Raw genomic sequence first — 15,156 nt, forward strand, 5'->3', positions numbered from 1 at the left:
TCTATAATCTTGTGGAAAGGAGTTAAAAAAAAAAAGTAGAGAAGATGCTAGGTAAACCCAGTAGCTCATAACCTGTTAAAATTCAGGGTGTATGTTCTGTGTGTTGTGGGCATTTCCACATGCTCGGTGGGTATGACCTCCACAAAGTTTTATTTGACTGCACTGTACAATTTCATGGTGGTATCTCAGCCTCAGGAAGGAACAAACAGATCAAGCTTGACATTTTCCATTCACAGCTGAACCAGTTAATCATAGAGTGGAGGGCACTGAAGGGTAAGGTAATCAGAAAGGCCCAGAAAACAGAGCTCGGCGACATCCATTAGGGTGGTTCAGACTGTGCTGGACAGCGACATCCAGACAGATTTCCTGCAGCCCATTTGCACAGAGATGTCCACTTTGAAAAAGGGAAGGTAGCAAGAAGAAGGTGACTTGTAGAGCAGACCTATCACCCAAAGAAGCTTTTAAAAGTGTGAAAATAGTTACCTCTCCGTGAGGCTTCAAAACTATCAAAAAGGTTAATTCTCTGGATGTCATAGGTTAATGTAGTGTTAGGCATCAGGGTTCGATTTCTGTTAATGCTGGTGACTGCAAACTTGAACGCTAATTCTTCAACATTAACAGGTTCATTTTCCACAGTTTCAAAAATCCCTCCTGTAGAAGCAAAAGAGATGCATGAGAAGCATTAGTTACATTATTTGTTTGCATTTTTAAAATGAAGAATACAAATAATCAAAACAAAAGGCCCAAAAGAAAAAGTACAGAAGTGGGCAGAACAGATCCCACACCCAACGTTAAAAGTTAAGTTTATCAGCATATTTCAGATGCGGATAAAACTTCATTCCTGTGTGCTTAAGATTTCAAATCCAATATTGGTCTGTGTAATACCTATTAGATGGCAAATACATTCCAGATATTTAGCACCATATAAAGTATAATTGATGAGATGATGGAGAGTGATTTTTGACAGTTTGGAAATGAATCACACGGCGGTGAACCTAAACACAATTTGAGCTGCATTCTGGTAGGGCCATCCATTTTAAGAATGAAATTTCTTCTATTCAGAAACAGACATTCTAGACTCCAGAGGGATCACTCAGAGTTGAGTGGGGTGAAAATGAGCCATATATGCACTTAGATTTTTTTTTTTTTTCAGAATGAAAACATGTCTTCTGTTCTTTGTGGCTTAGAATTCTGGGGTCATATTCTAGTACTTTACAAAGTGCATGGGCAGATTCAAAAAGCTGTGGATTATTTTTGTTTGTTTCATTGTTTTGAGAAACTAGTCCTGCCCCAAAGCAAACCTGCTTCCCATCTTTGGAGAAATAATTCCTCCACTCAACAAACACTTGCACTCAGCCTCTGATCTTAAACATGAGGATCCCATCACAAACAATACAAAATATCAAAATATCAGCGCTTAAAACCTCATTCAGCTCTGACTCTGGTGTTGATAGAGGCAATTTGAGTATTATTAACTGTACATTCTTAACGTTCTTTAAGAGCTGTCCTGGGATTATCCACAGACACAGAACATACAGTAAAGACTCTTAACTGGCCTCCACTTAACTTACTCCTTGACTGACCAAGAATCCTCACTTTCTTTGAAAAAGCGTATTAATCAGTATGCATAGAATACTGAATACTTATAACTAGTGGATTGTTATTCATCTGCTCTTACTATTGAGTGATTCCTTATTTAAGTTCAGTCGTAGGTTTTTAGCAAACTTGTGTCTGTTAGATTGATTTGCAAATGCTTCGATTTCTCTCTTGACTCAAAAAAAAAAAAACACGCAAAAATCTGAAACTGAAAATTACAAACATCACAGGCACAAGTATGATTTATGTATATTCTTTCTGAGGAAAAGAACCCCAATTAGTAGACTGTCATTCAAAGAAGTTACTTTGATCCTATTTTGAAAGAATAGTAGACAAATACTTATCTATCATTTTTAAGTTAAAATTATTTGGGGGGAGCAATTTCTTTCTAAATAAACTTTCTCTGTTAAATAACCAACCAACTAGTGCCAGTTTTTAGGAGCTACGAGGTTTTTGGAAATGTCTCTGGCTTTTATAGACTGATGTATGAGATGAATGTGGAAATAATGTCTCTGTTCTCAGAGAAACCAGAATTGAACACTATGTAACCATGTATGTGACCATGTTAACCTTTTCCTGTGGAATCATGTTGGATGTTTATTGTAAAATCAACCTGAGTAATATTCTGTTCTTCGACTTTGTCTTTTTCTTTTGTCAGATGATGATAAGCAGGTCCTGGGGGAGGGAAGGAAGGACTTTCAGTTTCTCTCAGAACTGTTAGTGGATGCTCAACAGTGAGATGGTAAGCTCACACAATAGACACTTGGTCACCAAAAGAAGATGAACATATGATGGGTTGACTGCTACTGTCCAGTTGACCCACAATTGGAATTAGCCCCAACTTAAGATCAGAAACTTGTGTTAGGGCTTCCATTGCAATAATTAGCAATTGCTTGTTATTGCCCATCTCCCCAGGGACATGGTGAGAACTCTCATGAAGATGGACTATATCTTATTCAGAATCACCATCCTTATGGAGACCAAAGGATCTTAAGATGTTCAGCCTGCAACTATTTAGGAGAAAAGTTAGCCATTGGTACAGATGTGAGCACCATTAATCTCTATAAGGTAGGCTGGTAGGAGGGAACGAATACCTGAGCTGGAATCAGAAGTTCTGAATTTTGAACCTCAGTTCACCTACTTTCTCTCTGAAAAGAATGTTTAAATATCAGGAAGAAAGTTACTATGAAATAGCTCTTTCGCTATTAACATTTCATTTCAGCCTTATAATAATCAAGGTAGGAGGTAGTATTCCCATTCCTATAAATGAAAAAGTGAAGAGAGAAATCACACATCTTGCCCAGGTTATTCAAAATCACAAAGCCTTGTCTAGGACAAACTTAGATGTTTGGTTCTCATATATATCATTACTATTTATTATTATATAATATATATATGGTCACTTCACCAGGTTACTGCTGATGTCCTTCAGCTCTAAATATGGGCCGACAATGCTGACTTGCTTACTCTGGAGAACTGCTCTGTAAGGGAAATAATGCAATGCAGTGAAAGTTCCCTGAACCCTCAATCATGCCCCAGAAACAAGTTAGTATTACCACATGTGGATAATAAGAATAAAAAAGGGGAACTGGCACTTGTTGAAGAACTGCCTGCTTACCTCACCATCCCCCCTTTGGTATAAAGCTGTCCTTTAAAGCTGAATGTACCTGGGTTTAAAAGAATATCAACTGTTTCTGTTACATGCTTAGGTGGGTGTGTAGGTAAACCCTATTTTGTCATTTTGGGGACAATTGCCTTTCATTCCTTCACCAAATAAGCATTATAAATGGCATCATTAGCTCAACACTCCGAACACACTCTCCTTTTTTCCTAATAGAGGAGTGCTGACAGATACCAAAAACCTACAGTGAAGTGAGGTATACACAGGACTGGGGAAGCCCCGAGAAAGTGAGATCTCATAGAAACAGAAGAAAGTTATTTATAGGAGCCAGACCTCATTCAGGAGCAGACTCTAAGAGTCAGCCACTCCCCACTCCTCTTCCTTCTCATAGCTGCCAATTTGACAGAATTGAGTTTCAGCGTCTTTGATAGGAGGAGTTGAGGGACGCACACCTAAGGACACATGCATTCTTTATTCATTTATTTTTGAGATTTGTAGGTGTGAGCTTGTCAGTGAGACATTCGAAGTCTTTGGGGCTCTCCGTGTAATCAGCTTCTGGATGCCCGGGTTCCACGGTTTCCAGAGGAGGAACTCTGACCTCGTTCCTTCCTCTGTTCCTCTTCCTTATCTGCTCTTGTCTCTCCCTTTTCTACCCATCCTGTTCCTTTTCTCCTAAGGTCAATTCTCTCTCTTTCTGTTACTTAAGCTGAGCTGAGCATGACTTCTCTTATAACTTCGATGGGCCATGGAAGGTTTAGAAAAAGCAAAGCTAAGAAACTAGCTTAGTTTCAAGGAAGAGAGGTGGAGCTCTCCCTCCCACCCCGACCGCTTTGCTTTTTTCTAAATTGTCCCAGCCAAGTCAGTGTGTGAGGAAAGTAAGCAGGAATTTGTGAGTTCCTCAAATGGAGGCAAGGAACCAAATGAAGATTAAAAAAGAGCTTTTTTTTTTTTTTTTTTTTTTTTTTAATTGTAACTCTTGAGAAGTGGAGCATGACAGATGGAGTGCAGGAGGGTGAGAAACCTCCACGTCCACGTGCCTGGGCTTCCCATGTTCACTTTCATAGCTTGCAGTCACACCTCACATGTACCCAAAGTGTAAGAAGTATTGTTAGCATCTTTCACATAAACTATTTTTTCTATTTTTTTGGGGGGTGGGGGCTCAAGCAATGGAGGATGTATTTATTGTCAGTTGTCATATATGGACAGATTTACATTGAAATGATTTCCCTCTGTGATTTTTTTAAAATTATTTTCATTCAAAAATTTTTTTCTTTTTCTATTTTTATTATATGAACTATATAAAAATATTTTCTGTTTTCTGTTACATGAATAAGATTGAGTACAGATCATAAATTAGTCCTTCTAGACTGGCCATATGTGATATTGTAATTTATAATAAGAAATGTATATTTGGTCTCCAACCTCGTTTCTGGAGCTAAACTCCTAAAACCCTTGAAATTTCTCAAGTGATGAGATCAATAAAGGAGTCTTTTGTTATATTAATGAGGTGGCTTTTGGAAAACACCTTAGGATGGAGGCTGGTTGCTAGGAGAACCAACCATATGACTAGAGGGTTGGAAATTTCAGTCCCAGCCCCTTGACTTCTCCTTGTAGAATTGCCTGCTCATCTTGAAGTTGTTTCTTCAGTATAAAGTTGTCTTTTAAAGCTGCATGTACCTGGGTTTAAAAGAATAAACCAGCGAGGGGAGTGGGACTGGAGACTGAGTTCAGTTGCCAATGGTTAATGATCTAATCAACCGTGCCTATGTGATGACTTTACAGAGTTCAAAAGAATGGGTTTTGGAGAGCTTCCAGATTGGTGACCATGTGAAGATTTGGGGAGAGTGGTGTGGCTAGAGAGGGCATGCAAACCCACACTCATTTTGCATACCTTGCTTATGCATCTCTTCCTGAGGTATATCTTTGTGCAATAAACAAGTCATCTAGTAGGTAGAATGTTTCTCTGAGTTCTGCAAGCTGCCCTAGAAAATTAATCAAACCCAACGAAATGGCCATTGGAGCTCCAACCTAAACCTGGGCAGTCAGAGGCACAGGTGACAATCCAGATGTACATGAAGGAAAAGGAAGTTTTGTAGGACTGATCCTTTAACCTGTGGAATCTGTGACACCACCTCCAGACAGGTGGTGTCAGAATTGAGCTGAATTGTAGGACACCCAGCTGGCATTGGAGAACTGCTTGATGGTGTGGGGAAATTCCCCCTCGCCCAACATATATTCTGGAATTGGAATCAGATAGTTAGGGACCAGCCTCTGTCTTACCACCAACAGGAAGCTTGTAGGTCATCATTGACACATATCCCAAGTCTCTTCTTCAACTCATCCAACATTTACAGCCTGAGGTCAAGGCAAATGATAATTTAGAACACATTGTCCAAACAGAAGGAATGGATCAGAAAGTGGAAGAGGTTGGATTTCACACAAATTAGATGAGTTGTGGAAAATGAGCAGTTTTTCTCTTAATAAATGTGTGTATTTGGGCTTTGTTTACGAGGGCCTATGGGTCCTCATCTTGGTATTTCCTGTTGTATTCTGCTAAGAGGAACAGACGCTGGTGCATCTCTCACCCGAGGAAAGGTGCCACATGTGTTCACTCAACAAAGGATGTGAAAAATAAGGTATGTGCCCACATTCTGGAGTAGTTTTAAAACTCAAAATCAACTTTTTGAATGAGGTGACCTGGAGGCGTGGGGACAGGGCTACCCAGGGAATCCTCGGGGGTGTGGCCTCCTTGAGCCACGGCAACTGCTCACTGAGCTGTGTGGTGACGTTGCTGTCACCTCTGTCTTCTTCTTTTCGATTTCTCCCCTTTGTAGTGGGAATATCTGTCTTAGGCCTGTTTCAACATTGTATTTTGCACATCGCTTGTTGGGCTTCACAAGTTCACAGCTGGGGAAGCATCTTGCCTCGAGATGGCCTGGGGCCTAACTTGTATCTGATTTAGGTGAAATTTAGGTGAGACTTTGGCTTTAGACTTTAGAGGTAATGCTGGAACACCTTAAGAACTCTGAGGCTGTTAGGATGAAATGCATGTATTTTCACATGAGAAAGACATGAATTTTGGAAGGGCCAAGGCCAGAATGCTATGGACTGTTTGTGCCCCTCCCCACCAAATTTATGTGTGGAAGCCTTAATGTGATATATTTGGAGGTGGGGACTTTGGGAAGTAATAACATCCTAAGAGCGGAGCCCTCATGGTGGGATCAGTGCCCCATAAGTAGAGGAAGATTCTCTCTCTCCACCATGTGAGGATGGGAGAGAAGATAGCTGTCTACAAGCCGGGAGGCCTGTTCTCACCAGACACCAGATCTGCTGCCATCTTGACTTGGACTTCCCAGCCTCCAGAGCTGTGAGAAATAAATATTTGCTGTTTAAGCCACCCAGTGTATGGTATTTGTCTTAGCAGTCCATGCTAAGCTATACATCATCTTATTTTTTACCCCAGGAGCTTTGAAACTGAAAATGGACAATTTTAACAGAAATCACATCTATGCATGTAACATTCTTTTCCAACAGGATTCTGAATTTATAGCACAGTGATTTAAGGTAAGCAGAGAAGTGTTCACTTGAAATCTCAGTACAAATTTAGGTAGTAGAATCCCTTTACCATGGGAGTGTTTTTCTCTCTCTCTCTTTCATAGATTCCTGCACCAATGAGTTCAAGCTATGGCATGGATAGTAATGCTTTGTGATCGCATGGACACAAATGGAAGCCACAGAAGTCTATGTCCTGCACAGGTAGCAGGTTTTCTTGGTTTCTGTATGAAGAACAGACTGAAGTGGGGAAAGGGGCAAGATTAGCTGCAGAGAGATCTGCTCCTGGAGAGGGTTTGATAATAGGCTATTATAATAAGGGGCACTGCAATAATCCAGGTGAGAGATGATGACGGTCTGGTACAGGTGTTGTGGTATGGCAAAAAGTGGTTGAGTTCTAAATAAAAATTGAAAGTAGAGCTGGCAGGACTTGCTGAGGAACTCTAGGTGAGAAGAAGATGATCAAGAATGACATCAGATTTTTGGCCTGATATTGCCGTTCATCAAGATGAAGAAAAAGTATGATGATTTTACAATGTCTGTTACAGCAGAGGTGTCAACCAAGAAGTCACATTTATTGGTCTGGATTTTGTGGGCGAGGTTCTGACCTGGAAATAGAAATTTGGGAGTCATCACCGAAGGTGATGTTTAAGTTGTATTTAAAGCCGTAAAACTGGATGACATCACCCAGGAGCAAGTATAGACAGAGAGAGGCAAACACAGGAGAGATACAGTCACAAGCCAAGGAATGCTTGGAGCCACCAGAAGCTGGAAGAGCCAGGAACTGAATCTTCCCTAGTGCCTTCGGAGGAAGTGTGAGCCTGCTGATGACTTGATTTTGGACTTCTGGCCTCCAGAACTGTGAGGGAATATATGCCTGTTGTTTTAAGCCAACCAGTTTGTGATAACTTGTTTCAGCAGCCACAGGAAACTAATACAGTATCCCAATTGTCTTAAGAAAGTTTCAATAGTGGCTGCTTATAATTACTGCATTTTTTTCCCTCTTTGTAAAAATGTTACTTTATTTAGTACTCCAAAAACAATCTCTAGCTCTCTAATGATTTTGCAAATAAATCTAAGTAGCTGTACCACACAATACATTGAGTTTCTTTGTTTATAACATTTTTCTTGAACATACAATAAACATGGAAATTGGGTTTCCATGAACCCTGCTTACTGCCTTAACTAGCTGTTGTGTACCTGATGTGACAGCCCTCAAGGTCGCCCAGGAAGGAAGGATAAAGCTATTAGCTGACAATCAGGAGATGGAAGCTTTAGTGGTGTTGACTCCCATTTTGCTTTCCTGTGGAATAATAGCCATTCCAGAAGCTGTCAACAGAAAACAAGATGGCAATTTGATCTATTCCTTTGCTGATAGCTGCTCCTTAAATATACAGTATTATATTGCCTCTCTTTATTGCCACATCTATAATTCTAGTTTATTACTTTATAAGCAATTTACTATACACTTACATTTATTGCACCTTTAATTTCAAGGCTACACATTTAAATTCTGATCCCCTTAGATAAATACTCTCTTCCCACTCAGCTTACCTCTCGTTGTTTACTTCTGGAGACTAAAACAGTCCTGGTAAAGATTTCATGGCAGGTGAATTTGGGTGGGAAGCAGGTGTTTCTTGACCTAATGAAGAGTGAAAGGATAAGGGATACCTGGGTTTTTACCTTTCAAGAAGTCCTGGGTAGGGACAGAGCTGTGGGTAAGGATGAGGACAGACTCAATGGTCTGGCTGTAGCCCAAACCTACTACAAGTGTCTTCAGATATCATGTCCTTTGTAAAGGGAGAACGAGATTGAGGTCCCCTGCCCTGGACAATAACCGTGCCCAAGCTCTCTCCTTGATGTCTCAAAGATTACTGAATGAATTCAGCAGGAATGGCTTTTGAGGAGGAAGAAAATATGTCAGTGGGGTAAGGAATTTCTTCAATTATTCCAGTTATGGGAAAGGCCAGTTAAGGGAAAGGCTATGGGTTATGGGCAGTTTAGTAGATGCTGCCAGTAATTTTTTCTTAATAAATTGGAGTTGCACATAAAAGAAAAAAAAGTTATCCAAAGCCAAAGGTACTCTTACTCCAGTGTTATTCAATATGCAATTTAATTCAGTTCATTAGACTTCATTGGCTACCCAGTCATGTCTAAGACTATGTTAGCCACAGTGAGGGATGAAAGCACTTGGTTCTTGCCCTCAGCAGTGCTTCCAATCAATTGGGAGAGGGTGAACCATTGGTGGTAGATCACAGAAAAAAAAAGAAAGAAAGAAACTACTTCGGGAACTATATTCAATATCTTACAGTAACCTATGGTAAAAAAAGAATGTGAAAACGAATATATATGTTCATGGATGACTGAAGCATTATGCTGTACACCAGAAACTGACACATTGTAAACTGACTATACTATACATTAATAAAAAATACGTGTGTGTGTGTGTGTGTGTGTGTGTGTGTGTATAGAAACAACCTTTTGTACAGCAGTCAATTACTCTATTAGAAACTAGAAACCCACTCTGTCCCCTGCAATGTGGAGTCTTTCTTGATTCTTACAGCCAGGGGTGAACTCCCCCCTCTCTTTTGATGACATATAATCTAGTGCATATTTGAGAAGTTCATTTTGATGTAAGATTGTTAAGTTGGGAGTCTAACTGTTTCTTGAGGGTAGGGACAGAGTAAATTGTTACTTCACCCTCTCTGCCAGGACTAAATGCAATGATTCTGACGCAGTGCATTGTCTCCAACAAATGACCATTCAGTTGAATTGAGTCTCTTCTTTGGGCTTTAACATCCTGTCTGATAAAGTAGGAAGTTCTGCCAAGACGAAGGGGCTTATGAGAGAGGCAGGGAAGGAGGGTGGTTGTTGAGGTGCACAGAGACTGCCTGACTTTCCCCATCACTGCCTTTTTAGCAGTTGATTGCTCCTCTCAACCATTATGGCCCATTGTCCCCGAGCACTTTCAGAGCTCTGATCCTCTCTAAACCCTCATTCTCATCAGACTGCCAGCACCTTCACATCATGGAGGAATGGCTCATCTCCTATTCAACTACAGATTTCAGGCGAGAACCAGGAATAGTGCCAAAGGATTCATGCCAAACATTTATTCTTATGCAAGTCTGTGATCACTTGAATATCTCTTGAGAGCAACTATATTTTTAACTTTTAACATCTCATTTAAATGACGAAAGGTTTCATTTATCTACTTATTAATTAAATGAATGGAATATGCTAAGTTCACAACCTACAGTTCGGGGAAGCTGTGGTAGACATTTCATCATATTTTTCTGGTTTTCTTCCCCCTCTATTTCTGCTGTTTCTTCAACTGGAATTTCTTCTTGCTGAGAAGGAAATACTGCTATTAAAAATGAGAACTGATGTCTGAAGCCAGAACAAATGGAAGCTCATAGCTCTGGCAGAGCAGTATTTACCAATGTGTGTGCATAGAAGTCACCCATGAGATGCCACACACAAAGGGAGTTCAGTGGTCAAATAAGTTTGGGAAGCACTGCTGAGTACCATCCCTTTCTGGAAATTCACACTGCACAATAACATATAAAAATCTCTCAGAAGTCCTATAGTAAAGAAAGCAATTTGACTCTCTTTAACCCAGTGTTCCTCAAATTCATTTGATTATAGGATAGTTTTCCTTGCAACTAGGATGTGCAGTGGAATTGCTATCCTGAGAAACACATTTTAAAAAATTTGATCTAGTGACCTGCTCTCCTTGGGACTGACTAAATAATCTGTGGTCTTAAATGCTGTTTTTGTGCTCATTTTAGTGAAAAGTTAAACATCAAATTCTTGATCAGAAATATAAACACCCTAGATATGACAGTTTTTTTTGAAAAACTAATATTAGATTCATACTATCAATTTTTACCTCTTTTTCCCATTTACAAGAATAATCTAAGCATGGAGATTGTATTTCTATGAAAAAAAGATCTTTTAATTAATCATCTCAAAGATATGTTGTAGGCAAGATGCAAGTTCTTAACATGATGTAAATGTTTTAAAATGCAAAGGCTTTTGCTGCATTTTGTTCTTATTTCTTTTTCTTATTCTTTTCCTTTAGGTTTTAATATCTCTGCCTATTTATTTGAAAAAAAAAAGTCCTTTTAATGAAATTTTTCATTCACTGATTAAAACATTGTTCAAAATGGTATACTAGGCAACAACAGTCATTTAGAACATCTAAAAAGATTACAAAATCTCAAATTTAAACACTCACATATTTTATTACATTCCCCTTCTGTTAAAGAGTCTCAAATTGGAATTTTCTATTTGTTATTGTTCAAGTCACCTAGAGTCCAGAAAGTATTTCAGTTGCACATACTCTTCTAGATTTGCTCAGTCACATTCTAATATCTAACACTATAAAATGAACAGAGTTTGCACTGACATGAATAATGAATAAACTCTATGGAAGTCATTTCTCAGAGAAAATTTCTTTGTGAAACATTTAGGTCCCAGATGAAGAGAGATAAACTCAACTAATATGCATATTCAGGAAAGCTACAAGTCGATCAAAAATAAAGCACAGTTAAATGTCATGTCACAGAGGGATCTGTGTTTGGAATGCTGCTTAGAGGAACTTTTGGAGAAACATGTGCCATTTATTTTAAAAGTGCTGAAATCTGGAAATTCTCTTTGCTGCTCATTTACATATATTTTAAAATACGCTGTTCTCTGTGAACTCCCACAATGGACACCACAGTCTGGTGTGTGTGCATACATCATTTTTCCCCCTAAATAATTTTATTGAAAAAGTACAGACTTGTAAATTGAGTAAAATGTTGAAAGAAGGGGAAAAACAACAAAATCTCATCACACCACTGTGAAACAATTATTATTAACATTTCGGTGAATTTCCTTCTATTTTATTCATAACTATACATTTCTGAATTTTCTTTAAAATAATTAAGATGGGACTATCCTATTATCTCCTGCCATTTTCACTAACACCATACCATGGACATCTTCCCCCCAAAACAACCCTCCCTTTTAGTGTTGTCTAATACCTTATTGTTTGGATAGATCATGGTTGACTTAATTAATCTCACTTTTTTTTTTTTTGGTAAGTTGTTACTAATTCTTTACTGTTATTAATCCTATTATGATTGACATTTGGTGTGTTCCATGATTTCACTGAAAGAAAAATGCTTTGAAATGTAGCTATTCAGTCGTAAGCTTTTGTTACATAACTTTACATTGCCATGCAGAAATGAAGGATGACAAATTTATACTTGCATCCACTGTGTAGAAATCCCCAACTGAACGGCAATCTTGCTGAAAATCTGTATGGTTTTTATGTTAGTTTCAGACAAAGTATTTATTATTACTTAAAATTGCATCCCTTTGAATACAGATGAGTTTAATTTTTAAAACTTATTTACTACCTATTGGTACGTCTGTAATGTTAAACTATATGTTTCTGTCTTTTGTCTTTTTATATCTTGAGATATCATTGTTTTTGTTATTGATGTAAGTTGCTCTCTTATCTTAAGGATGCAAAGCATTTGACATTTTTTTTTTTTTTTGCAAATGTTTCCAGCTTATTATTCAGCTCTTAATGCTGATTAGATTTTTAGGCAGAGAAATTCAAGTTTTTATAATGTCAAATATTTGATTATTTTTCCTTCAAACATGAGACATTTGTAATAGTTATTAATATTTCTGGTTCTTTCCTTTCTGAATGTATGAATGGATTGCACCTGACTGTCTTTGACTGGAGCTGTGTCCAATGACTTGTGAGCAGAATTTACATGAGTCATTTCCCTGGACAGAAGGAAGAATCAGTGAGACAACTTTCTTCTGTTTCTCTCGGTCCTGGTGGTGGGGACAATAGAGTTACTCCCTCAGCCTGGAATTCAGAGGGATAAAATGTGAAGCAGAACCTGTAACAGACTCACTTTGGCATTTTAGCAGGAAAATATCTTTGGCTATTTAAAGCCCTTCTTCTGCGGGTGAGTCACTTGTTAACAATAATTGAATCTAGCCTTGCGAGACTACGGGAATATTTACAATTAAAAATTTCTCCTCTATCCATCAAATTGATAAATATTTACATATATTATTACTATTAGGATTTTAAACTTTTTTATTTCTTATAATTTAGTTATTTTGTCCATTTAAAGTTTATTCTGGTATATGGTGTTAGGGGAAAAACTAATATAATCTATATCTATATCTATATAGATATATAAAACTTGTATATATATTTTTATACATATCTACTAATGTGTTACACAACCTTTGAATTCATCATATTTTGTATTCTTGTATAACTTAAGTTCTGGACTATTCTCTTTTGCTGACTTTTCTGCTCATTATCTTCAAATATCCACCATTGTTGTGTTGTTTATTGCATTGACCATACTTTAATTAAATGCTTGAGCTATTATATAATTACATGAGTGTTCTTTTGAGCTCAAATGTTCTTAAAACATGAGGTTGCAAATCAAGTATATTAATTTTCATATTATTTTGTCAGGCCAAAACATGGTAAATTGCTAACGTAAGGAAGCAGTAACTCCTCCCCTCACAATAAATACCAAGGAATCAATGTTTGATTTTTTGAGAAATTAAAAAAAAATAACACCAGTGTGACTTTTGTGGATCTCTCCTTGCACCTAAACTGTATTTACTGTCATTTTGGCTGTTAAAAAATTTATAAATTTGTCTACACTTCTTAAAAAATTTATTAAAGCATTTGAGTTTGCACATTTACTTCTCCATATAGCTTTGGCAGTATTCTGTATGTTTTAACATGTGTTTTTTGCATTTTTATTATTTTATAAATCTTTTTAAAATACATAAATTATATCCTCATTGACTCAAAAGTTAGTCAGAGTGATTTTTAAATTTCAAAGTTTGAGGTCTCGTTAAATATTTATTTTTCTTATTTTAACACCTAAGTACATTATTGGAAATTCAGAAAATATAGGAAAAAAAGGAAAAAGAAAATTTAAAATTCTACCACTCAGAGACTTAACAATATCAAGATTTAGGTGTATTTTCTTCCAATCTGTTTTCCTTTTCAATATATAGATATACACTAGAATCATATTGCACATAAGATGTTGTGTTTTTGTGTTTTTCTCTTAATGACATTTCCTCTATTATTTAATACTTAGCAAAATATAATTTTAATGCTGTATAATACTCCACTTCAAAAAACAAAAGTTTATTTAGATAACTCTATTGTTAGAAATATCTTTATTTACAATTCTTTGCTATCAAAAATAATGCTTCAATCAATATATCTTTGTGAAAAAATTGCTCATTTCCTCAATTCTTTTATATGAATTTCTGGGTTTAATAATATGTTCATTTTAAAAGATCTTGATGCATATTGCCTAACTACCTTCAGGAAAGATTGCATCAATTCACATGTTTACCATTAGTACATAAAAGTGCACGTTTCTCTGAATTTCTAGGCACTGTAAATAAAAAAATCAATTCCTTGGGCAAAAACTTTGCAGTTGATGGTCATTTAAACCCACATTTCATTAACTATTAATGAAGCTGAACATTTTCTAACGACATCCTGTTGTATTTCGTTGTAATTGTTCTTTCTTCAAAATTCTTTTTTAAATTAGAGGTGCTGGGGATTGAACCCAGGACCTTCTGCATGCTAAGCATGTGCTCTGCCACTGAGGTATACTCTCTCCCATTTCTCCCATTCTTAATTCCTGCTTCTCGCTCATTTTGAGTGGGGTATCCATATTCATCTTGCGCATTTGTACATTAAAGAAATAAGTTATCTTCCCATATTTGCTTCAGATACTTTTTTTAACTTTGCTATACCTTTTAATTTTATTTAACTTGTTTTTTCTGATCATGAAAGTTTTATATTTTTATGTAATTTTATCCATCTTTTTATAGTGAAGACATTTACTCTTCTTTTTGGAAACTGTTTCCCACTCATGCCTCCTTACCATTCTTGTGGTGAGGCCGGAGTGGCCTGTTGTGCTATGGTGACAGCAGAGTATTTCAATATATGCTAATCCCTTTTGCTGGACTTTTATATGAGGACCAAGAGAAAACAAGTTCATCTCTCTTCAGGGACCCAACCCATGAGACTGGAAGTTCAGCAGCTGTCAGCACATGACGGCCTTTCATCATATTCACAGAGGGATGAAGGGAGCCGTGTGCAGAGATGAGAAAGAAGATGTACAGGGGAGATCAGAGATGAAAAATATCTTAATGGGGTTCAGGTGTCTGCTTCTAGTTATTTCTGGGGTGCAGCTACATCTTTGCCTTTGCATCTCCATAGACATATAATAAGTTCCCCTTTTCAAATTAAACTAATTCCATATAGGTTTTTGTTAAATGCAACCAGAGTTGTAACTGACATTTTATCTTTATGATTTTTTTTT

At 37.3% G+C, this 15,156-nt stretch overlaps 1 protein-coding gene across 1 annotated transcript in view; it reads right to left on the bottom strand.

Annotated features, from left to right (window-relative positions):
- GRIK1 (glutamate ionotropic receptor kainate type subunit 1) overlaps window positions 1-15,156 on the bottom strand; it is a 354,625-nt gene that overhangs the window by 136,965 nt on the left and 202,504 nt on the right. The window contains 1 exon segment of the mRNA XM_032476648.1: window positions 484-651. Coding sequence (XP_032332539.1) covers window positions 484-651 — 168 coding nt within the window.

The sequence above is a fragment of the Camelus ferus genome, chromosome 1 (genome assembly GCF_009834535.1).
Source record: "Camelus ferus isolate YT-003-E chromosome 1, BCGSAC_Cfer_1.0, whole genome shotgun sequence".
Taxonomy (NCBI): domain Eukaryota; kingdom Metazoa; phylum Chordata; class Mammalia; order Artiodactyla; family Camelidae; genus Camelus; species Camelus ferus.